Source organism: Macaca mulatta, chromosome 9 (assembly GCF_049350105.2).
Source record: "Macaca mulatta isolate MMU2019108-1 chromosome 9, T2T-MMU8v2.0, whole genome shotgun sequence".
NCBI classification, from domain to species: Eukaryota; Metazoa; Chordata; class Mammalia; order Primates; family Cercopithecidae; genus Macaca; species Macaca mulatta.
The window spans coordinates 81549219-81575077 of NC_133414.1; the positions used below are offsets into that span (position 1 = coordinate 81549219).

The window sequence follows — 25859 nt, forward strand, 5'->3', positions numbered from 1 at the left end:
TTGCTGAGTCTCAGGGACTAGGGAGGCCCCAGGAGAGGGAGAGAGATGTGGGAACAGCCAGTTGGTAGAGCTGTCAGAACACACAGAACATGTAGCGATTGAATTTGCTGCCTTCTGTGGGTGCAGTTCTTGGTGCCCCAAAGCAATTATAATAGCAACATCGAAGATCCCTGAACACAGATCACCATAACTACATCATAATGTTGAAATTTTGAATTGTTGCCAGAATTACCAAAATGTGACACAGAAACAGGCAGTGAGAGCACATGTTCTCGCAGGGTTGCTACCGACGTTCAATTTGTAAAAACTGCAGTATCTGCGAAGCACAGTGAAGTGAGATGCAGTAAAAGGAGGTATTTCTGTGCTATAATCAGTCATGAATTAGACGGGGTTCTCTGGATTCACTTGGGAATCTAGCGTTGGGTGATATGTGTATAAGGAAATATAGTCTCAGTTTTAAACAACCACTTTACAAATGAGTATGTGGAGCACAACCCGTTTATCATTTGAGGATTATGCAGGTGAGACCGTCCTTACCAAAGTCATCTTTTGACTCCTCTGGGAATGATTCTTCCGGATACGTGTCCTTCAGGGCCCTAAGTCTACTTGCTGCTTGTCTATTGACCATGTTTTCTTATTGAATGCCTACAAAAGTTACGTGATGAATAAAAAGAGAAGGATGCATTTAAACCAGTTCTGCTATTTGGAAATTCTGAGTAAATCCTTAGTTTGGTGAAGAGTGATATATCTCAAAAAGGCAGTTTTGGTTTAAACGGTGCATTTTCTTTCTCCATTTTTCCCTCTGATCCCCAATGCCATGACTAGTTAAGTTATGAAAAGCCCTTCAGTTGCTTGAAGAGAAGGGTGCTCATGGGATCTGCATAGATTTTTGAAATAAATGGCGAGGCAAATTGCATCAACTTTCCTTCTTTCCTTGGTCCATTTTTTGCAGGTTTCTGTGCTTCCTTTGGGGGTTTCATGAATGCTGCATGTCTAACGAATGTAGCACAAAATAGTAGGGTCTAATAAAGCCAATGTTGTAAAAGCCAGTGTGTGTGCTTATTCCTATTTTCTGGGCACATACTGCACGTGTAACCAGGGCAGTACCTTCCTCATGGATTCCAGCACTACAGTTTTGTGCCATCTGCATCCCCTCAGACTTTTACAGGTAAGTTCTATGATCAAATCATGGTAATGAAATGATTCTTCTCAACCTTGGTTGCTCATCGGAATCACCTGGGAAGCTTTAAAAACTACTGATGCCTGTGTCACAACCCCAGGGCTATTGATTCAGTTGATTTGAGAAATGGCCTGGGTGTTGAGATTTTTTAAAAATCTCCCCAGGAGATTTTAATGTGCAGGAAAGGTTAACATTCATTGCTTAGACTGAATACACTTTATATAGAAATAAACTTACTTATATATGATTTAAAATTCCATTTAGGTCGATAAATATTTATTGAGTGACTACTCTATATAAGGCATGAAGACAAACACCTGACACAGTCCGTACCAACAAGTAGCCAAAACCTAATGCAAACAAGAGTGGGCTAGTGCAAGAGGGAGGGCAGGCAGGTACACAGAGGCTGTGTTCTGTACAAAACACTGTAGAGGCCAGGTGCAGTGGCTCATACCTGTAGTCCCAGCACTTTGGGAGACTAAGGCTGGTGGATTGCTTGAGGTCAGGAGTTCGAGACCGGCTTGGCTAACATGGTGAAACCCCGTCTCTACTAAAATTACAAAAATTAGCCAGGCATGGTGGGGGGTGCCTGCAATCCCAGCTATCTCGGGAGGCTGAGGCATGAGAATTGCTTGAACCCTAGGAGGCAGAGGTTGCAATGAGTGAGATCACACCCCTGCACCCCAGCCTGGGCGACAGGGTGAGACTCTGTCTCAAAAACAAACAAACAAAAAAACACTGTAGAAAGTAATCTTTTCTTCCTCCAGACTCAAGGAATTTTGTATAAGTCTTCAAAGAAAGTAGAATTCTATTTGGTTGGAGATGTATTTGGTTCTATTTTAGGAGATCCTAAAATATATCAGAGGTAATGGCATTTGAGATGGACTTGAAGGAACTGATAAGGCTTCCGTAGGTGGAGACTGAGGAGAACCTTCCAGGCAGAAGCAGAAGAAAGGCATGTGGCTGGAAAGCGGGGTCTTGTGTGTGGTTTGCTGCTGTGTTGGGTACGTTTTCTGAGTAATGGATGAAAAGCTTTGGGATCATATTAGGGTAGCACAGGGCAGGTCAGCTGGTACCTGAGTTGGCTCCAGGTAGCCATTAGGGGTTTGAACACTTGAAATAATATTAATATAACTGGAGCAGTTACTGAGTAGGGAGAAACAGCAGGACTAGAGGCAGGAAGACCAGAAGGAGTACGTTATGGCTGAAGTCAGAAGTATTGAGGTCAAGTGGCCGGACCTGGTGGCTCATGCCTGTAATCCCAGCACTTTGGGAGGCCAAGGCAGGCATATCACTTGAGGTCAGGAGTTCAAGACCAGCTTGGCCAATATGGTGAAACCCCGTCTCTACTAAAAATACAAAAATTAGTTGTGTGTGATGGCTCACGTCTGTATTCCCAGCTACTTGGGAGGTTGAGGCAGGAGAATTGCTTGAACCCGGGAGGCAGAGGTTGCAGTGAGCCAAGACTGTACCACTGCACTCCAGGCTGGGTGACTCCAGAGCAAGACTCCATCTCAAAAACAAACAAACAAACAAACAAACAAAAAACAAGACTATTACTGAGTGCAAGTGAAGGAAGTAATGGAAGTCTGAACTGGAGCACTGCAGGGGAAAGGAAGAAACTCCTGACTATAAGAAGAATGATAGAAGTAGAATTAGCAGGACTTGTCCATTGATAGGGTAGAGGAAGCAAAAACTGACTTGGATGTTTCTTATTAGAATTATGAAGAACGTTGATGGTGCCATTAACAGAAATCATTAAACTGATTAAGGAATGATTTATAAAGGGAAGATGAATCTGATTTTGGATATGTTGAAAACAAACATCCAATGGAACTAAAATTTTTATTCAAATATTCCTCATTGCAATTGAATTCTAATTGGATTCTTTTTTTAAAGTTAATATTTTGTAGAGATAGAGTCTTGCTATTTGCTTAGGCTGGCCTCGAACTCTTGGGCTCAAGCGATCCTCCTGCCTGGGCCTCCCAAAGTGCCGGAATTACAGGCATGAGTCATCGTGCTGGGTTGAATTCTAGTGGAATTCTTAAAGCAGGGCCCTGATTTGTTTGACACAGTGATTCTCAACAAAGGGGTATTCTGCCTTTTAGGGAACATATGGCCATGTCTGGAGACATTTTGGGCTGCCACAACTTGGGGAAGAACAACTAGTGGGTAGAGGCCAGGGATGCTGCTAAACATTCCACAATGCACAGGACAGTCCGCCATAACAAAGAATTATCCAGTCCAAAGTGTCAGTACCCTTGAGGTTGGGAAACCCTGCTTTAATATAATCTAATAGCTCAAATTTCAGGAATTGTTAGGCCTGTTAATATTTGGGAGTGAGACAGTGTCATCTAGTGGCCAAATGTAATATTTATCCTAGTTCTCTGTTGAACACTAAAGGCAAGAGAAAAAATTCAGAAAGCTAAGACACAGAGATGAAGAACATCCTTTCATGGGAGAACCATCTAGGGTTTACAGAAGTAGGTGTGATGGGGAGGTCTTGTGTACAATCTAGAAGCAGTCCTGGAGTTAGAAAGTGCTCTTTAAGCTGGACACGGTGGCTTACGCCTGTAATCCCAGCACTTTGGGAGGCTGAGGTGGGTGGATCACTTGAGGTCAGGAGTTCGAGACCAGCCTGGCCAACACAGCGAAACCCCATCTCTACAAAAAATACAAAAATTAGCCGGGCGTGGTGTTGCGTGCCTGTAATCCCAGCTACTTGGGAGGCTGAGGCAGGAGAATCGCTGGAACCTGGGAGGCGGAGGTTGCAGTAAGCCAAGATCGTGGCATTGCACTGAAGCCTAGGTGACAGCAAGACTCCATTAAAAAAAAAAAGAAAGAAAGAAAGAAAAAAGTACTCTTTGCTTATAAGAGATCTCATAATAGAAGTCAATATGGAAACAATATTTTACTGGATTCCATATGAAATGCATTCTATTCCATTACGGGTGCCTATATTGCATTACTGTTACTGAATGCATTAAAAAACAGAATCTAATAATCCTGCTGAATAATTGAAATAGTTATTGCTTGGGGATGTAACCTATGGCATTTTGTTTTATTAAGAAATAAAGATTGAAAAGACTTTTAAAGTTATGAAAAAATAGAATGAAGAGCACTAGAAACTTCCACTTTGCTTCAAGAGACAGCATTCTGCATGCCTCAAATATTACCTTCTCTAGTAGGTTGTGAGCTCTCTGAGGGCAGGGACTGTGACTTATTCATATCTTTATATCTGCCTCAGTATCTAGCACAGCATCTCATACAGAGTAGACATACAAATGATTTCTCGAGTGAATGAATTTATTTTTATGCTGGAAATCCTTGCCTTGAAGTGAAGAAAGTTTCAAGCCTTTCTAAGCAGTTACTATCTGTTCACACAAATACAATGCCAGCTGGGGGTGCTTGGCACAGACAGCATCAGAGATTCGAGCACAGGGAATTGGTAACAGACACCTGCAATTCATTTCCCTGGACAGCCTAGAGCAAACTGTGCTATCATGAGCGTTCCCAGGGCAGTGTTTGGACTGGTGTGTGGGTGGTATATTCCTGCAGAATATAAGATTAGGCTATCTTATAATAGACATAATAATAGAAGATTCATTCATCCAGCAAATATTTATTGAATGTCTACTTTGTGCTAGGTACTCTTCTAGGCACTAGGGATATCACAGTGAACTCAAGTCTAAAAATTCCTTAAGAGGCAGGGTTTGAATTGGTGATTAGAATAAAGATGCATATTCCCCTTTCCCCCAACTTTTCCACTTAGCAGAATATTTTCTACATAGAAAACGCAATTTGACTAATGATCTCAAAGCATTTCAAAGCGATTAAAGACCTCTCCTTCCAAAACCACTGCTCTGCTGGGGCAAGTGACAAAAACAACACTCTCCCATCATTTCCTCTCCTTGTTTGTATCTCTTCCTTCCTCCTGCACTTTCAGACTTTTGGGGAGAGGGGTAGGAGCGCGTGAGGTGTATTTTGTGGGTCAATGATGACTCTTGCACATTTTGTAAGTGGCAGTTGAAGCTAGTAGTTTTTAAAGTGACCCCGCAGAGGATTTCTTTCTGATTGGCTTATTAACAATCCTTTAGTTCTAGTGTCTAGGGATATGCAAAGTCAGAAAAAACCAGTCACCACCCAAAAGAAAATGGTGCAGACAAGCTGGTAAGGCCATGTTTTGGCCACAAAATAAGTGCACTGTGCAATATCAACTGTTTCAGTGAGTTTTTGGACTTTCAAGCACATTTTGACACCTTATTATGTGGCTCAGTACACCCAGGATATGCAAATCAAAAGTGTCTGTCTGCATACGTGAGTTGTATGGCATGACCTCCTAATGCTAAGTGGAAGCTGATTTAGTGAATTCACCAAAACTACTGCTATACATGTAATCGATGAAAGGCGATGGTGACCTCCCCACCTTTCTCCTTGGCATTGTTTGGTGAGTTAGTTATATCCTAAGGTCACTACTGCCTAACTCCTCTCAGCCCAGGCATATTGCTCCTAATTGCTCCTAGTACAACCTAAACATCCCTAACACAACAGGGGGCAGGGGAACATGCTAGTTTTTTCCCAAAGCAGTGGATGGCAACTGTGTGACATCTTTGGTTCATCTGTATTATCTTCTCACATCTCTGTTGGAATCTTTAGAAGGCACGGCCCTACCTTTCTCCCCCAGCTGAGACTGCAAGAATCCCTAGCTGACTTGTTCAAAGCACTCCTTGACACAGGTCCAGCAGCGTGGGAACTTACTCAACTTCGGTTGTTTGGAAACCACCAAGTCTGGCTTGTTCTCATTCCCCCTCCACAGTCCGCTCTGTTACACAGCAGGCACCCAGACATTCTTAAAGTTCATCACTCTCCACCACACTCCGAGAAGAGCATGAATACACAATCGTGCTTTCCATGGAGGAAAAGGCAGAAAATATGTCAAGTCCTTTACTGGTGAGAGATCCGTAGCGACTGCCGCTGGGCCGGACAGACATGGGCGGTGGGATCTGATGGTGCCACTGAGCTGGAAAATGGACCAAACAATGTGTTATGATCAAAGGAATGCAGTCCACCAGGCACACCGCAGAGGCGCATTCGGTCCTCACCCTGATGCTCCCTGCAGATTCTTGGTAAAGCATGTAACTATATCTGGGTCTGAATTGCCTCATCTGTAGAAGAGAACAATAAAGCCTTCCCTGCCAGGAATAAGGAAACTGTGCTGGCAATGTCTTAAGCCCCTAATTCCAAAATCTGTGATTCTAATTCAGTAAGATACTAGAATCCTACAAGTGAGAGATTAGAATTCCTCTAAGATGGGGCCGGGCACAGTGGCTCATGCCTGTAATCCCAGCACTTTGGGAGGCTGAGGCGGGCACATCACTTGAGCTCAGGAGTTCAAGACCAGGCTGGCCAACATGGTGAAACCCAGTTTCTACTAAATACAAAAATGAGCTGGACATGGTGGTGTACACCTCTAATCCCAGCTACTCAGGAAGCTGAGGCATGAGAATCACTTGAACCCAGGAGGTGGCGGTTGCAGTGAGCCAAGATCACGCCAAGGCATGCCACTTCACCTAAGTGACACAGCGAGACTCCATCTCAAAAAAAAAAAAAGAATTCTATAAGATGGAAGAGTGAGTGACTAGGGCGATTTCTCAAGCTTATCCCCTTCCACCAGCCTACCATGAAGGCCTGTTAGGGGCAGTGTACAGAGGGTTGTAGGCTCTCAAAGAGGGTACCTCAAAAGATAGAGATAAGAAAGCTGCAGAAATGAAAGCCAAACAATGGGTTTGACCTGAGCAGTGCCTACCTCACACCCTAATCACCCTCATCAGCCATTACTTATCTACCCATCTCCCCAATCAGGTTCTATTGTTACAGCAAGAAGACTGAAAAGTAATTTAGGTACAATCAACCATGGTTCAGGGACAAAAGACAATTTATTAGAGTTTCTATGTTCACCAAGTGCTGCTGTTTTTAGCAGACACGACTTTAAGGTTTGAACATGGCCTGAGTGAGATACCCATCCAAACTTCATAGTCTCTGCCGTGGTTCCTGATTCAGAAATTACCAGGCAATCTTCTGACTAGGTTTCTGGGTACTTTGATGTGGAGAAGCGTGTTCCCTAGGTGGGGAACTCTCATGCTGTGGGTCCTGGAAAGCTGTGCCCCTTTCTAGCATTCCGATTTAGAAATTGGTCCTTTGTTGATTTCATCATCTTGATTCAGTTTTTCAGTCTACATACCTCTGAGTGAATTCGGAAAAATAAAAATCTGGGGGACCAAACTTAGAGCAGTTTCACTAAAGAGCAGACACTCAGTAAGGCCTGCTCTTGCACAGTCTCTCCTCCCAGCCCCTCCATCTCTTAGCCCTTCCCTGCTCTCTCTGACATCGTAACTGGACTACTGCAGTTCCTAGGATTAGGAAGTGAGACAGGAGAGAGGGGAGCCCTACGTGTCCCCATTCCTCAGAAAGGCAGGAAGTGTGGTGGTGGGGAAGGGAACTGATTCCAGCCCGAGTCCTCCACGCCTTCTCCATCCTAGGTCCCAGCTGAGGAAACAGCACTGCCTATCGTTGGTGCTATGGAAGCAGGACAGGAACGAAAGGGAGAGGAGAGCCAGGACAAAGTGACCTGGAAACTCACCCACTGGAGGGCAGGATTGGCGCAAGAGTCATCTGTTTCAGGGCTTATTGGTAGGGAGTTTCTCAGTTGGAGACCTACTGCCTTCTGACTTGGTGAAGACTGGGAAATGGCTAAGGACTTAGCCTTGATTAAGGAACCTATCACTATTGGCCTCTTTCTCCCCCAATTTTTCCAGGGAAAAGCACATTAGTGTCGTTTAATTTCTTCTCAAGTCCTAGGATAAGGGAAAATAACCAGAAAATTACATATTTTCTCCAAAAACTAGACCTAGGGAAAATGGCAGGCTGAAGCCCCTCCCGCATGGTACTAAACAAACGGAATACCTGCTGTGTACCCATAAATAACAGAGACGTCTGTCAGGCAACAGACAGAGCTACTCTTATTTATTATGTTGGTTAATCAGGTTAAGCCAGTTTTGAATGTGAGACTTTCTAATCAATTATGTTCTTTAAAAAAAGGATTAAAAAAAAAAAGAAACACTCTTTTGGGTTAAGAAATATGTCTCCAAAAATACCAGTTAATGTCAAAAAGTGTAGGATTGACTACACAAATACATAAATAAAAATTAATTTCTTGGATCCTTTTGAAAATTGGAAATGTGGTTCAAAGAAACAATGCAAAGGCCTAGATTTGCTTCCTAGCTGTAGTCACTAACCTCTCTGAGCCTTCCACTAAATATATAACACAGCCAATTCAGGTGTGGGGGAGCTTCCCAGAAGACGTGCTCCAGCTCAGTCTAAAAGGTTGAGTGGAAACTCACAGGGAGGGTGGGGCGGGCTGTTCCAGGTGGTGGGACAGCTTGTACAATGTTGTTACTCTCATGTGATCTTCAGCCTTAGATGAAGGTAACTACAATTATAATAATCTCATGGGTCTGGGAGATTTAAGGGTATCACTTTGGATCCCGCCTTTGGAAGAGAGAGGGGATCCTATGTGTCATTCTACAAATGTCACTTGATATTATCATTATTAGGACAGCTCTCTATTATTAGAGACGTCTGATTGGGGGATTGGAGCAATACACATTTGTTAAATGAATAAATGAAAGGAGTGTCAAAAATTCTGCCGGGGGATCACAGGTAGTGGGAAGTTCCAGTGGGTAGCCCGCAGCAGCAAGGAGATGGCAAGAAAACACTGGATGTTCAGAAGCACAAGCACTTGGAAACTCTGGACTAGCTGTAATTCCTGATATTAGAGGCCCTCTTTTGGAAGAAGGTTAAGCTCATAGTAAAATGTAAAAGTAATGCCCTGAGGTAACCAGGATGAGATGACTTTTAAAATCTATCTCTTAAGCACTAAAATATAGTATAGCCTACCCAATTCATTTATGGAAGCATACTCCATCTATCTTTATTTTATTTATTTATTTAGAAGCAGAGTCTTGCTCTGTTACCCAGGCTGGAGTGCAGTGGTACAATCTCGGGTCACTGCAACCTCTGCCTCCTGGGTTCAAGCGATTCTCCTGCCTCAGCTACCTGAGTAGCTGGGATTACAGGCATGTGCCACCATGCCTGGCTAATTTTTGTATTTTTAGTGGAGGTGGGGTTTCACCATGTTGACCAGGCTGGTCTTGAACTCCTGACCTCGGGTGATCTGCCTGCCTTGGCCTCCCGAAGTGCTGAGATTACAGGCGTGAGCCACCTTGCCCGGCCCACTTATCTTTAAAGAAAGATTTGTAAGCTATCAGTTGCATACAGATGTTCAACTGACAGCATTACACTTACCGTATATATCCAGCCTGGCAGTGCACGACACGATGCCGGCTTCGTTCTTGGCTGACAACGTGTACCATCCAGCATCTGATTTCTTGGCTGGCTGAATGAGAAGGCAGGCATACCCTGTCGTGTCCTGGTGCATACTGGAGAAAAAGAGAATATACCTATATTTTATTTGGGAGCGGAAGTGCCTTTGTCAAATTTAGGGTTCCAGGAAGAAGGGGGAACTCAGCTTAAGGCAAACATCAAGACAAATTTGAAGGTGGAAGACGTCACAGAAGAGCAGCAGTGAGCTTAATCATACTAGGAGGAGGGGGCAGCTGGGGCTGAGACCTGCTCTTGCCCTCCCCACTGCTGCAAGTCCACTGAAGTTGCACTCCCCACCAGCAGAACCCCCACTTTTCACAACCAAAGTACAGAAAGATCTCTTTTCCAAACAAGGTTGGACATTGCATCAATTACTTTGTTAGGACGCTCTGGGAAAGCAGGACAAAACAGAGCCAGGGGGTGGATGGACTGGCAGCGTAGACAGCATTTCCTAATGTAACCAGCCGGGCTCACGCAGCATCCAGCTTCATGAGGTTTAGGAGGAAACCAGCCTGCTGTTTCCTTCTGTTTTTCTCCACATCAATAGTTTTTCACCTTGACTGCATGTTGGAATCCCAGGCCACATGCTAGGTAACCCTATCAGAATCAAAGGCTGGGATCCAAGCATTAGGATTTTTGGAAACACCCCAGAGATTCCAATAGGCAGCCATGGATCAAAAAACATCGGGCCACATGTTCCCTACACCCCTTGTTGGCCTGGCCCTCTTATCACTCATAGTTCCAAGCTCTCCTATGGGGCTGCCACAGCTCATTTGCACAGTAGGGGAAATAGCAACAGCTTCCTGAGCTCAAAGGATGAATAAGTGTTTGCCTTTCATTGAAAGTTATTATGTCTAAGAATTTATAAAGTAATAAGAATAAACAAGAATAAATCAATTAATAACAAGTACAACAAGAATAAAGTAATGAAATATCCACCACGATTTCACTAGATTAACACATTGGCTACCTTCACCTTCTGATTAGTTAATTAATTAATCCATTCATTCTTCGATATATTTCTTTAGTAAACACTGGATACTATGTTGGGGAAAATGCTGGGTGCTGTTGCCTTCGGTGGTGAGGGTGTAAAGATGAACAGGACAAAAATTTCTTCTCTTTTTTTTGAGACAGAGTCTTGCTCTGTTGCCCAGGCTGGAATGCAGTGGTATAATCTTGGCTCACTGCACCCTCCACCTCCCGGGTTCAAGAGACTCTTATGCCTCAACTTTCCAAGTAGCTGGGATTACAGATGCCCACCACCATGCCTGCCTAATTTTTTGTTGTTTTTAGTAGAAATGGAGTTTCACCCTGTTAGCCAGGCTGGTCTCGAACTCCTGACCTCAGGTGGTCCACCCGCCTTGGCCTCCCAAAGTGCTGGGATTATGGGTGTGAGCCACCACACCTAGCCAAAGAAATTCCTTCTCTAGAAGGATCCCTAAGTTTAATGGAAAATAAATAAATAAAAGATAAATAAGTAGAAATAAAGATAAATAGAATGCAAATGCTAGAGTAATGCTGTGGGAAAGATGCCTGGGGAAGACAGAGGGGAAAAGGTTATTCTGGGAAGCCGCAGTCATCAAGGAGGAAGCATGAAGATACTGGATGTTCAGAAGCACAAGCATATGTGAGGTTAGGCTCACAGAAAAATGTAACACTGTATAAAGACCTGAGATGACTAAAATGAGATTACTTTAACAATCTATTTCTCAAGCACTGAAATATAATGCAGCCAATTCAAGGGTGGGAAAACTTCCCAGAAGATGTGCTCCGGCTCAGTCTCAAAGGTCCAGTGGAAACTCACAGGGAGGGTGGGATGTGGCTGTTCCAGGTGGTGGAACAGCCTGCACAAAGGCAGGGGAGGGAGGGAGCCATGTTCCTTACAGCTGGGGTTGGAGGGCACACCGGGTACTGGCAAGTGGGGGGACTGGGAAGAAGGCAGGGGAGAGGGTCACGTGCACCATGGTAAAGGGATGGGACCCTTCCTCGCAGATTATGGGAAACTAATGATGTATTTTAAGCAGGAGCTGATATGATCCGTTTGTATTTTTTATTTATTTATTTTTTCTGAGATGGAGTCTCACTCTGTAGCCCAGGCTGGAGTGTAGTGGTGTGATCTCAGCTCAGTGCAACCTCTGCCTCCCAGGTTCAAGTAATTCTCCTGCCTCAGCCTCCCAAGTAGCTGGGATTACAGGCACGTGTCACCATGCCTTGCTAATTTTTGTATTTTTAGCAGAGACAGGGTTTTGCCATGTTAGCCAGGCTGCTCTCCAACTCCTGACCTCAGGTGATCTACCTGCCTTGGCCTCCCAAAGTGCTGGGATTACAGGCGTAAGCCACTGCACCCTGTCAGTTTGCATTCTTAAAAGATCATCTTCACAGTGGTGAGGAGGTGTATTGAATAGGGCTTGAGCCTGGCCGCAGAGAGACACATTAGGATGCTATTGCTGTAGTTTGATGAGGTGAGGCAATAGCAGCGGAAATTCATGCATTTGTTCATAATTCCTTCATCTTACATAATATGCTACTAGGTGAAAGGCATTGGGTGTTGTGATGAGTCAGAACATATGAAAACAAAGGAGACGCGGTCTCTTCCCTCAAGATGCTCACAGTCTAGTTGTGGGAGAGAGAATGAAAGCATCAATACTAACAATTGTGACTATGTGCAAGAGTTGCTGGTAGAAGAACATCAACTCAGTCCTGGACCAAGTAGGGGAGGAAGCAGGGGCGCTGCTCTTCCTTAGACAGATGATGTTTGAGGTGAGCGTTAAGGGATAACAGACATTAGAGAGGTGGGCTGCAGCGTGTGGGTAGGGGAGAAGGCGAAGAGAGTTCCCAAAGAAGGAACGTCCTGAGCAGAGGCATATAGGTGAGAGAAGTCAGGGACATGAAAACTGTAAATACTTACAGCACAGTTATAATCATGGTGATATACAGGCAGTTCCTGACTTAGGATGCTTGCATCCCTTATGCTCCTCAATTTATGATGGGGTTACATCCAGATAAGTCCATCGTAAGTTGAAGAGCAACTCTCTCTCTCTCTCTCTCTCTCTCTCTCTCTTTCTCTCTCTCTATGTGTGTGCATGTGTGCATGCGTGCATGCGTGCGTTTATTTAGGACCATTCAGACGTTCCTAGGTGTGTGGTTTTCAGAAGCTAATCACTACGACTTTAAAGTATCAAAATATCCTATTCCTTTTTCTTTTGAGACTGAGTTTTGCTTATCCCCAGGTTGGAGTACAATGGCATGATCATGGCTCACTGCAGCCTTCAAATCCTGAGCTCAAGCAATCCTCCCTTCTCAGCCTCCTGAGTAGCTGGGGCTACAGGTGTGTGTCACCATGCCTAGCCAATTAATTGTTTTTTAGAGATGGAGTCTTGCTATGTTGCCCAGGCTGGTCTTGAACTCCTGGTCTCAAGCAATCCTCCTGCCTTGGCCTCCCAAAGTGTTGAGATTACAGGCATGAGCCACTGTGCCCAGCCAGAATGTTGTATGCTTACATTAAAATGACAGGCATCTTTTCACTAAAGGCAGGGGGAAGATGAATGGGCAGTGAATGGGCAGCAGTCTCTGAGTCTTAGGCTTTCCCCACCGCAGCATCTCAGTCACTCCTCCTCCCTCCCCTGCCACTGCCTTCCCCAGGAAGTGGTGACCAAACCGAGCTGGTCCTCAGAGTCCAGGGCTGAGCAATTGCCCAGCCCCAGCAGTCAGCCTCGACTAGGAATGAGCTTTCCAGACATTGATTTTGTTTTTGCCCAATAAAACCATATTTAAAATTGTAGACCCTCAGTTTACTTAGTGTATATAATCTAGTTTAACATGTTGCATTGTTAGATTGGAGCTTTAACCCAAGACTGTTCTCTGTTCTCGCTTAAGTTTTACTGGAGAAAAATACACACTCCCACACCGCCAACACACACAATACACACACATATTTTAGATGACAAAATTCTTTTTTTTTTTTTTTTTTTTTTTGAGACGGAGTCTCGCTCTGTCGCCCAGGCTGGAGTGCAGTGGCGCGATCTCGGCTCACTGCAAGCTCCGCCTCCCGGGTTTACGCCATTCTCCTGCCTCAGCCTCCCGAGTAGCTGGGACTACAGGCGCCCACAACCGCGCCCGGCTAATTTTTTGTATTTTTAGTAGAGACGGGGTTTCACCGTGGTCTCGATCTCCTGACCTTGTGATCCGCCCGCCTCGGCCTCCCAAAGTGCTGGGATTACAGGCGTGAGCCACCGCACCCGGCTAGATGACAAAATTCTTTAAACCCAACAGCTACAACATCCTCTGGGGCAATTTCAGTTTACTGTGGAGAAATAATTTTCAGTAGAAAGTTTTGTACGGCTACCTTTACTTACTTGTCCCCTTGTAGGATAAAACCAAAATGGCAAATAAATTGCCATTTCCCTAAGTTGGTTAGGGAAGATTTTTTTTTGAGACAGAGTCTCGCTGTGTCGCCCAGGCTGGAGTGCAGTGGCGTGATCTCGGCTCACTGCGAGCTCCGCCTCCCGGGTTCACGCCATTCTCCCGCCTCAGCCTCCCGAGTAGCTGGGACTACAGGCGCCCACCACCACACTTGGCTAATTTTTTGTATTTTTAGTAGAGACGGGGTTTCACTGTGTTAGCCAGGATGGTCTTGATCTGACCTCGTGATCCACCCACCTCCGCCTCCCAAAGTGCTGGGATTACAGGCGTGAGCCACCGCGCCCGGCCTGGTTAGGGAAGATTAAGCAAGGTACCCAGTTTAAGAAACTGGATCCTTAAGCTTACCTTAAAAACAATCATTTAGTGATGGATGGAAAAGGAGTGTAACTGCCTTGATGTTTTATTTTGTTTTAGTTTTTTTACTTCAAAGAGCTTTTCTGGGTCCTAATATAAATGAAGACATGGGACAAAAAATGTGCAAAGTCTGTACCTGATCCTCTCTCTGGTGAAAGGGATGGTCTCATTGTCTTTCTTCCAGTAGAACACAGGTGGGGGCATGCCTATTACGCGGCACTCCAGTCTCACAGGGTGGCCTTCGGGAACACCGCAGTTCTGTAGTTTCTCCAGGATCACTGGTGCTTTCTTCACCTCTTTGGCTGAGCAAGAGAAGGGTCATTCTTTTTCTCTTTGGTTTTTTTTTTTTTGGAGACTTGCTCTGTCACCCAGGCTGGAGTGCAGTGGTGCAACCTCAGCTCACTGTAACCTCTGCCTGCATCCCTTCCCCACCGGGTTCGGGTGATTCTCCAACCTCAGCCTCCCGAGTAGCTGGGACTACAGGTGTGCACCATCAGGCCTGGCTATTTTTTGTCATTTTAAGAGAGATGGGGTTTCACCATGTTAGCCAGGCTGATCTCGATCTCCTGACCTCAGGTGATCCACCTGCTTTGGCCTCGCAAAGTGCTGGGATTACAGGCATGAGTCACTGCACCTGGTGGAGAAGGGTCATTCTTATTTGAATAGTAAGTACTTTGAGGTTCATGCCTCACACTCACCACAGTTCTGGAATTTAGCACAGCGGGCATGCACCCACCTTACCTCCTGGTCAGAACACTCCTCATGTCTCTTAGTGAGGATCACTGCCTTGATAAAAGCTTCATAAATGGTTTAAAAAACCAAAAGAAACGGGGCAACCATCTCTGCACATCCCACGAGAGGCAATACTTGAGGATCTGGGTCATACGCACGGGATGCAAATGCCAGGAATGGTGGAATTAAAGGAATTTCTTTTATACCTCAACAGTAGATTTTGAGAAACCATATATTCTATTTACTGAAACAGATTTTGGGGGGAGGAGTTTTATTTTGTAGAAGTCATAATAGTTTTTCCACAAAAATCTGACACCTACAGAATAATACTATCTCAAACACACACACAAGACTGTGCTTCCCAAGGGGGCTTTTAGAAATTTGGCCAGGACAAATTTAGGTAAAGGTCCCTCATGTCTTAGGGTTCCAAAGCCAATATTTTTTAGCAAAATAGTGGAATAAAGGTAAAAGCCTGAAATCAATGTATTCTTGCAGAATGAGTTTTTCCCATTTTATTGGTGAGAAGAAATTAAAAGTGAGGAAAGGAAAAAGATATACAGGGGAAACTGCCACTAGCCTAGAGTGAGGATTAGCATGCTGAAGGCACCCTGATTTTCTTCTTCTTTTTTTTTTTTTTTTTGAGATGGAGTCTTGCTCTGTTACCCAGGCTGGAGTGCAGTGGTACAGTCTTGGCTGACTGCAACCTCCCCTTCCTGGGTTCAGGTGATTTCTCCCACCTCAGCCTCCCTAGTAGCTGGGATTACAGGTGTGCACCACCACACTCAGCTAATTTTTGTATTTGTAGTAGAGATGGGGTTTCGCCATGTTGACCAGGCTGGTCTTGAACTCCTAACCTCAGGTGATCCACCTGCCGTGGCCTCCCAAAATGCTGGGATTACAGGCGTGAGCCACCGTGCCCCACACCCTGATTTTCTTAAAAGGTCACACCGAGAGCAGGAGGAAGCCCAGCACCAGAATTCCTGCATTCTGAAATTTACTTCTGGTTGGACTACTGCTCTGCAAGGCTGGCACCTCCCAGATGACAATGTCTTGTTATCCTTATGGATAGGCATTACAGTGTTTTGTTCACATCATCTAAGAATATAAAATTTCATTTGTTTAGATATTGATTCAATATTTCTTGGGCACCTTCCACGTTCCAGGCACTGAGATACGCAGAAGAGAGACAGAGGCACTGGAGATGCGCAAGACGAGCCACAGTCTCTGACCTCAGGAGCTCAGCATCTCTTCAGGGAGGCAAAGAATTAACAGTTACACAGAAGGCCCTACGTACTCTGTGAATCTCTCCTTTTCTGAGTGCTATAGAAACACTTTATGGTTGTTAGGCTGGGAAGGGGTAGTTGTGCCTGGTGGATTCACTGTACCTGGCGGTGACATTTCAGTTAGACCTTACAGAATGAGTAGGAGGTTGCCAGGCAGAAAAGGAGATTCTGGTAGAGGGATCATTGGTGCAAAGGCATGAAAACTTAGACGGGGGACAAAGAGGCTGGTATGTTACAGGAATGATGGACTGCAGGGCACATAACTGGAATTTAGTGATGGCTAATGGATGGATGGATTGATTGATGATTACAATGGCTCTCATTTATTTCATGGGTATTATGCACATGGTATCAGGTTATGATTTTAGATTACTGGCATGGTTTTGAAAGTGATGTGGGAAATACCGTCCCACCACAGTGAAGGGGAAATTAAGATTGGAGTTAGCCGGGCAAAGGATGAAGGAATTCTGGCAGAGGCTCTGCCTATTTGGGCAATGACTTTGGAGGAAGTTTTGTTTAGGGGTCCCAGCAGCAAACCTTACCTACTACAGAGAGCTCCAGGCTAAAAGAATTCTGCCCGGTTTTGTTGGTAGCGATGCACGTATAGGTCCCCGCGTCGCGCTGAGTGAGCGGGTCAATGAGCAGAGAGTGGACTCCGGTCTCTCTGACCAGCATCTTGTGGGAGGCATCTGGTAGCACAGGTTGGCCATTGAGTAGCCACGTCAGCTCCGGGGGCGGTAAACCACTCACCTAATAAACAACAGGACAGCTGAGGCAAATGACTGACGATAGGCACAGTTATTTGATGGCTGAATTCTTTATCCTTGCTTGGCACCAAACAGACAGGGAGAGAAAACATGGAGTGATGAGAAAGCTCTCTGTAGGGGCATCGAGAGAAAAGAAGGGTCTGAATAAACGGCTGCATGAATTTGAACTGTATGGTACTTTGATCACAGTTGAGGTCATGGTTAACCTATGTGATTATACTCTAGATTAGAATAAATAAGAATTAAAAAGCGAAATAGATAGATACAGTAGGCCTGCAGCATCAATTTCAGAGACGATATACTGTTTACATACCTAATAGCCAAGAGAAAAGCCAGATTTTTTTTCTAAAACCAAAAACCAAAAACAAAAACACAGGATACATGTGCAGAACGTGCAGGTTTGTTACATAGGTATGCATGTGCCACGGTGGTTTGCTGCACCTATTCAACTGTCCTCTAAGTTCCCTCCCCTCACCCCTCCCGCCCCCCCAACAGGGCACGGTATGCCTCCTCCCTGTGTCCATGTGTTCTCAGTGTTCAACTCCCACTTATGAGTGAGAACATGTGGTGTTTGGTTTGCTGTTCCTGTGTTAGTTTGCTGAGGATAATGAAAAGCCAGATAGTAAACCAGAGTTCTTGAACCTTGCTGTATATTACAATCATGTGGGAGGTGTTTAAAAATCCTGGTGCCCATTTACCATAAATCAGAATCTCTGGGGATGGGACCCAGGCATGGGAATCTTTCAGAGTTTAGGGAGGGGGATGTAACAATCAATCTGAATATTATTTAGGCAGCCACAAAGAGAAGAAGAACCATAGATAGCATAGATAGAAGTGGACCCTTTACGGATGCTTAACCTCAAGCTTTGACTAATTTGCATCTAAGTCTTCCATAGCATTCTGCACCTATGGGGCAGAAAGGGTGATGCAAGCTTCTCTTCATACTGAGAGATATCCACGCTGCTCAACTAAAGCCTGGTCAAAAAATGAGAATGTAGAATAGCTAAAGGTAAAGGAGGTTGATTAGTATGGGAAACCAGCTTTTGTTCTCATACACTACCTTGGGGCCATATTTTCACGTCTGTACATTTTCAAAGGCCACAGGTCCAACAATTCAGTGCAAGGATGTGAAAATCACACCATATGCTCTATAGTTTTTATTACTTTCCAGACACCAAATGAAAAGACTTGTATCTAAACCTTCCATGGCATTCTAGAATTCTTAAAAGGCTTAGATGCAAATGTCTGAATTATAGTAGTCCTCCTTTTATCTAAAGTTTCAGTTACCTGAAGTCAACCACAGTCTGACAATATTAAATGAAAAATTTCAGAATTAAAGTTTCTAAGTTTTCAGTTGTGTTTCGTTCTGAGTGGCATGATGAAATCTCATGCTGTCTTACTCCATCCTATCCAGGGTATGAATCACCCGTTTGTCCACCGTGTTCACACTGTCTATGCTACCTGCCCCTTAGATAGTAGCTGTCTTGGTTATCAAATTTAAAAAATACTATATATAGGGCTCACTATTACCTAAAGTTTCAGGCATTCACTGTGGGGCTTGAAACGCGTGCTCCTCAGATAAGGGACAACTACTGTGTATCACCTCTTTGGTTGTCTTCTAAAAATGCAATTAACTTGGTATAACACCAATGTAATTTTTATTAATATCTAAAGATTCAAAAATTTCATAAAATAATTTTGTCTGACATTAAATACTCCAAACAAGCTTTATGATAAAAAAAAAAAAAGTGATCTCTCTCCCTTCCCCATCTCATCTTTCCTGAAAAAAGAAACCCACAAAACAAATACAAACAAAAATGAATGCAAACAAATACAAAACACGAACAAATCTGGAACCAAGGACGGGTGCCGGAGTCTACCTTACAGTCCAGCCGACAGAGGCGCCCCTCGTGAGCTACCATATCCCCAGGAGCCTGCAGGAAATGTGGTCGGAAAAAGCGTTCCTGTAGGGGCTCTTTGTCTCTTTCTTGCACTCGGGATCTTCCCCTATAAGAACAAGCGTGTTCAGATATTAAACACAGAAATAAATTTAAAAATTTATGATGATAGGCATTTAGGCATGGCTACAGGACCTAGAGAACAGATTTTTTTTTTTTTTGGAAGGGAGAAAGGGGAGGCTGGAGCATAAACAATAAATAATGGTGTGGAGCTGATGTAAAACACAAAGTGGTAAGTATCTCACACACTGTGGGACTGTCTTGTGAGATCTGCAATCAAATAAACAGGCTTAGCTTCTTTCTGTCATTCTGGGTTAAGTGGGCTCAGCTCACCTTGCTATGAGTTCAACCAGTTGTTCAAAAGTCATCAGAATAAACAAATAGATCAGTATTCAATCCGAACCTCAAACAAGAGCCAAAAGAGAAGTCCTGTTTATTACCCAGAGCAAGGCAGCGGCAATCCCTGTGTCTTTGAGTAATAAAATTTAACCTGGCTATAAATCATGGCAGACCATTAAAGATGAGTATGAACTTAAACTGGATAAGACTGAACAACAGTAACAGCTGTTCTTAAAAAAGAAAAGAGGAGGAGGAAAAGAAGGAAGAGGAGGAGGCAAAGGGAGAGGGGGCCAGGTTTGGTGGCTCAAGCCTGTAATCCTAGCACTTTGAGAGGCTGAAGCAGGTTGATTGCTTGAGGAGTTTGAGACCAGCCTGGGCAACGTGGTGAAACCCCATCTCTACAAAAAATACAAAAATTAGCCGGGCATGGTGGCGCACATCTGTGGTCCCAATTACTTGGAAGGCTGAGGTGGGAGGATAACTTGAGCCCGGGAGGTGGAGGTTGCAGTGAACTGAGATCGCACCACTGCATTCCGGCCTGGATGACAGAGTGAGACCCCATCTCAAACAAAAAGAAAAAAAAGAAGAAGAAGAAGGTATAATTGCAATGCTGGTGAAATACTGTATCTGAAACATGGGTCACTATTTTTGTTCCTTTGGTAAGTCACATTTAATTCTTCTGTGTCAGCAGCTATGGAATGCTTTGCTAAGACTTTGTGGCACCATAAGATTCAAGTGGAGAGCCAGGCTCTTTCTTCTTAGTGGTTAGTAAAATCAGAGAGGAAGAAAACCAGTTGTTACATTGGAGACAACAACAAAAACATTCCATCAATATACATTCAATCATGAAAGGTTTCTGTTTTATTAAACAAAAGATGGTAACTTACTTCAATGGGTCTGATTTACATATTATGTGTGCAGGTGCTACTGATGGTTACAAATTTTGAACCATTAAAAGCATGCCAGGTTGGGAGTGGTGGCTCATGCCTGTAATCCCAGCACTTTGGGAGGCCAAGGCAGGAGGATTGCTTGAGGCCAGGAGTGTGAGACAAACCTAGGCAACATAGCGAGACACCTGTCTCTACACACACATAGAAAAATTTAGCCGGCATGGTGGCATGCGTCTGTAGTCTCAGCTACTTGGGAGGCTGAGATGGGAAGATGGCTTGAGCCCATGAGTTTGAGGTTGCAGTGAGCTATGATCACACGACTGCACTCCAGCCTGGGCAACAAAGTGAGACTTTGTCTCTAAAAAATAAAAATCAAACTTAAAAAAAAAGACCCAGAGACTAGTGCTTGTTAAACTTTACTGTGCTTGTGAATCACCTGGGAATTCTGTTAAAATGCAGATTCTGAGTCAGTAGATCCGGAGTGGGGCCTGGGATTCTGCATTTCCAGCCAACTCCCAGGTGATGCTGATGCTGAAAGTGAAGGACTACCTTTAATTAAGAATTCATGGATCCAGTAGTTTGGTGCTCATGATAGTGGGGAGGTGCTTGGGAAGGACCTAGAGAAGGGGAATTCTTATTGTTTTTACCTGTGAGACTGACCAGCAGAGGTTAGTCGACTGCGAATGGGCAAACTTTGTACCATCAAGTGGCCAGAACAGCTGATTCTCCCCTGACAAACAGAAAATGAACAAGATTAAAATAAGAAGAATCTCACACTTTTTCAATGTACATAAAATTTTCTGGACCAGAACACTGTGAAATTTTGACTATTATGAGTTTTTCTTTGGGGGAGAGGAATAAAAACAATAAAATCAATAAAATATGATTTCTTAAATCACTGTTAATATTCCGGGGGAGAGATTTTTAAGAGTATGGTAATGACTTTCATTTTAAACTGAGATATAAACAGCACAAAGGTAAAAAGAAATTTGAATTCTTATGTATTTAACGTTATTTGCAGTCATAATTTAAAAGCATGGCCAAATATTTTCATACGTTCCTCAACAGAGACTCTTTAAAACTAACATTTCAGTAGGAATGGATGTTATAGTTCTGTACTTCCTACTCAAATAGTAATTGAAGATGTTTATTCTGCCACATCTTTTAGGGGAGTTTTAATATTTGCCTTCATTCAGAAAAGGAAAGTGGATGATTATGGCTTTCCAAGTTTAAAAAACAAAACAATCCAGAAATGTGGACATTATGAGTTTGAGGGACATTCACAAACCTTTGCAAAGTAATTTGCCTATTCGCTAAAGAACAAAAACGACAGATCATTCCTGATAGAATGATTGGTCAATTGATTTATTGACTCTTCAAGAGAATCAATGTGTTGAGAAACACAAGACTGAGTTCAATAAGTCTGCAAGGTATACACAGTGAAAAAATAGTACTAGTGTCCCTTGACAAAGGCTGAAGCATTCAGTGACCTGTTAGTGGCTAACTAGTCTTTTAAGTTGTGATGCTGTGCCCTAGTTACACACAATCACAATGCTTCTCATTCATTTTCCTCAGCAATCCTTAGTAACTCGCACTTCTCAAGGTCTCATTCACAATGACATCAACTGCTCCTTCCTCAGAGTGCAGCACAGCGCAGAACCCTGCGTCTCCACCTGGGGGTTGGCTGCCATGATGGTGTAGTTGCCATCGTCATCACTGGTGGTGGATTCAATGTGCAGAGAACATGTCCCATCTCCTTCTCGCCTCATTTTGCAGTGCTCATTTCTCTTAGAAATCTGCTTACCATCTTTGAACCAGTAAACCTGAAATGAAAAATTATCAAGATGTACACTGTTTTGTTTATCTTTAGAGGTTAATAAACTAGGGTCTGGGGTGAGGCAAGGGACAACTGCCATCTTTTAAGTGACCCATACTTTATGAAGCACTTGGAAAAAAAACTTATAAAACATATTAAAAATGACTGTATAATCTGCCCCTCAACTTGTACCTACATAATACTATTTAACATTAAATGTTATTATTTAAGTCAAGAATTCAATATAATTTAGGACTAAGATGAAGTTTTTGACGATTTTTCTTGTGCTTCATATTTAGTTTTAAAAACTACCCTAAGGAATGGACATGTCTTCAGAAGCAAAATAATGAAAACCAGGAGACGGGATATTTTCTCATTACCTTATTTACAAGTTCAAGTCTCCTGCAGTTGCAGATCTCAGCACTTAGAATAAGTCACCTTGCTTGAAAGGTTAGTATGGTTTGTTGCACTAAATGGAATGAGGCTAGGATTAACTTGCTAAATTTCTCATCCAGCCAAAATGTAAATATCTATGTGTGTGTGTGTGTGTGTGTGTGTATACGTGTGTGTGTGTGCATGCACATACACATCTATATATGTCATGTTAAGTTTTGCATGTGTGAAGGAGATCTCTCAAAGACAGAGGAGATAAATACTGGTTGCAGCTGTCCTCCTCTACTTTTCCTGGTTACCTAACCATACATGATAACACTATGCTAATGTTTATGAAAGAAGAGCAGAGAGATTCTCTGCCACAAACCATGCTGGGTGTAAATCCTTCTCTCAGCTGACTGCCAAAAAATCTGTTGATTTATGTGATTTTTCAGCATCCAGTGATAATGATGTGACATTCTTAGCATTTACCAGCCTAATAGTAATGCTACAAATATAGCTCACTTTGTACAAGAACAGGTACCCTGTGGATATTAAATAGATATTAAGTAGACAGAAAAATATCAGTTTGGTGAGCTTGATGGCTATGAAAATCAATAGCCCAAAATATAGTATCATGACTAGGACACTTATTTTAAACTTTTATTAAAATTTGAACTTACCCATAAGTCTAATTTCTTTTTAGCCTATTTAATGATCTCATTCCTGATGGGTTTTTTTTAAGTGAAATTATCTGGGCTTTGCTAATTTTCTGGTATGGGTTTTCATTCTCTTTGTAGATACTTCACTAGAGTCTGATAAGACTTTCTTACTAAAAGGGAAGTTTATAGCAATAAATTCCTACATAAAAAAAACCCAGAAAGACTCCAAATAAATTAGCTAAAGAGGCATCTCAAGGAACAAAGAACAAACCAAATCCAAAATTAGTAGAAGGAAAGAAATAATAAATACAGAGCAGAAATCAATGAAATTGAGACTAAAAAAATACAAAAGACCAAAAATACAAGAGATGAAAAGTTGGTTTTTAAAAAAGATAAACAAAATTCACAAACATTTAGCTAGACTAAGAAAGAATCAGAGAAGAGAGAAGACCCAAAAAAATAAAATAAGAGATGAAAAAGGAGACAATACAACTGATACCACAGAAATACAAATGATCACTAGAGACTATTGTGAACAACTATATGCCAGCAAATTGCAAACCCTGAAAGAAATTGGCAAATTCCTGGACACATATAACCTACGAAGACTAAACTACAAAGAAATAGAAAACCTAAACAGACCAGACCAATAATGAGTGATGAGACTGAAGCAGTAATGAAAAAGTCTCCCATCCAAGAGAAGCCCAGGGCCTAATGGATTCACTGTTGAATTCTACCAAATATTTAAAGAAGAACTAATATCAATTCTACTCAAACTATTTCAAAAAATTAAAGAGGAGGTAATACTTCCAAACTCATTCTACAAGACCAGCATTATCCTGATACTCAAACCAAAGACCCAATAACAACAACAGCAACAACAAAAAGACGACAGGTAAACATTCCTGATAAACATAGGTGCAAAAATCCTCAACAAAATACTACCAAACTGAATTCAACAACACATTGAAAAGATTATTCATCATGATCAAGTGTGATTCATCTCAGCTCTGCAAGGATGATTCAACATAGGCAAGTCAATAAACACGACACATCACATCAATATAATCAAAGACAAAAACCATATGATCTTCTCAATAGACAATGAAAAAGCACTCAATAAAATTCAGCACCTCTTTATGATAAAAAACCCTCAACAAATTGAGTGCAGAAGGAACACAACACAATGGAAGTCATATATGACAAACCCACAGCTAATACCGTACGGAACAGGGAAAAATGGAAAGTCTTTACACTAAGATCAGGAACAAGACAAAGATGCCCACTTTCACCACTTTTATCCAACATAGGCCTAAAAGTCCTGGCCAGAGTAATTAGGCAAGAGAAAGAAATAAAGGGTACCCAAACTGGAAAGGAAGAAGTCAAATTATCCTTGCTTGCAGATGACATGATCTTATGTTTTAGAAAAATGTAGGCTCTATCAAAAACCTCTTAGGGTAAACAAATTTAGTAAAGTTGCATGATACAAAATTAACATACAAAAATCAGTAGCATTTCTATACACTAACAGCAATCAATCTGAAAAAGAAATCAAGAAAGCAATACAATACCTACAAAAATAAATAAATAAAATGCCTAGGAATACATTTAACCAAAGAAGTGAAATATCTCTACAAGGAAAACTATAAAACACTGAAAGAAATAGAAGAGGGCACACACACAAATGGAAAGATATCCCATGTTCACGAATTGGAAGAATTAACATTGTTAAAATGTCTATACTGCTCAACGTGATCTTCAGATTCAACGCAATCCCTATCAAAATACCAATGGCATCCTTTGCAGAAATAGAAAAAACAGGCTGGGAGTGGTGGCTCATGCCTGTATTCCTAGCATTTTGGAAGCCCGAGGTGGGTGAATCACTTGAGGCCAGGAGTTCAAGACCAGCCCGGCCAACATGGCGAAATCCCATCTTTATTAAAGGTACAAAAATTAGCCAGGCTTAGTGGCACACAGCTGTCATCCCAGCTACTCGGGAGTCTGAGGCAGGAGAATCGCTTGAACCTAGGAGGTGGAGGTTGCAGTGAGCAGAGATCTCACCACTGCACTCCAGCCTGGGCAATAGAGCAAGACCCTGTCTCAAAAAAGGAAAAAAAAAAATAGAAAAAGCAATTCTAAAATTCATATGGAATCATGAAAGACCACAAATAGCCAAAGCAATCCTGAGCAAAAAGAACAAAGCTGGAGGCATTATGCTACCTGATTTCAAATTATACTATAAAGCTATAGTATCCAAAACACCATGGTACTGGCATACAAATAGACACATAGACCAATGGAACAGAATAGAGAACCCAGAAATAAATCCATGTATTTATAGCCAACTCATTTTTGACAAGGGCACCAAGAACATATATCGAGAGAAAGGATAGTCTCTTCAATAAATGGTGCTAGGAAAACTGAATACCCATATGGAGAAGAATGAAACTAGATCCTCACCTTTCACCAGATAAAAAAATCCACTCTAAATACATTAAAGACTTAAATGCCAGGCCTGAAACTATGAAACTACTAGAAGAAAACAATGGGGAAACGCTATAGGATATTCGTCTAGGCAAATTTTTTGGGGGTTAAGACCTTAAAAGCACAGGCAACAAAGGCAAAAATAGATAAATGGGATT

The 25859-nt window shown here is 42.7% G+C and overlaps 1 protein-coding gene across 6 annotated transcripts in view; it reads right to left on the reverse strand.

Moving 5' to 3' along the window:
* Positions 1 to 4468: 4468 nt before the first annotated feature.
* Positions 4469 to 25859, reverse strand: part of MYPN (myopalladin) — a 124728-nt gene continuing 103337 nt past the window's right edge. For all 6 annotated transcript variants that reach the window (XM_015147514.3, XM_028826596.2, XM_077946703.1 and 3 more), the window contains 7 exons: positions 22041 to 22190; positions 21015 to 21097; positions 19061 to 19187; positions 16956 to 17163; positions 14535 to 14700; positions 9545 to 9678; positions 4469 to 6200 (listed from right to left, as the gene is read on the reverse strand). In XM_015147514.3, the coding sequence (XP_015003000.3) occupies positions 6031 to 6200; positions 9545 to 9678; positions 14535 to 14700; positions 16956 to 17163; positions 19061 to 19187; positions 21015 to 21097; positions 22041 to 22190 (1038 nt within the window). In that variant the 3' untranslated portion in view covers positions 4469 to 6030. The remainder of the gene's footprint in view (positions 6201 to 9544; positions 9679 to 14534; positions 14701 to 16955; positions 17164 to 19060; positions 19188 to 21014; positions 21098 to 22040; positions 22191 to 25859) is intronic.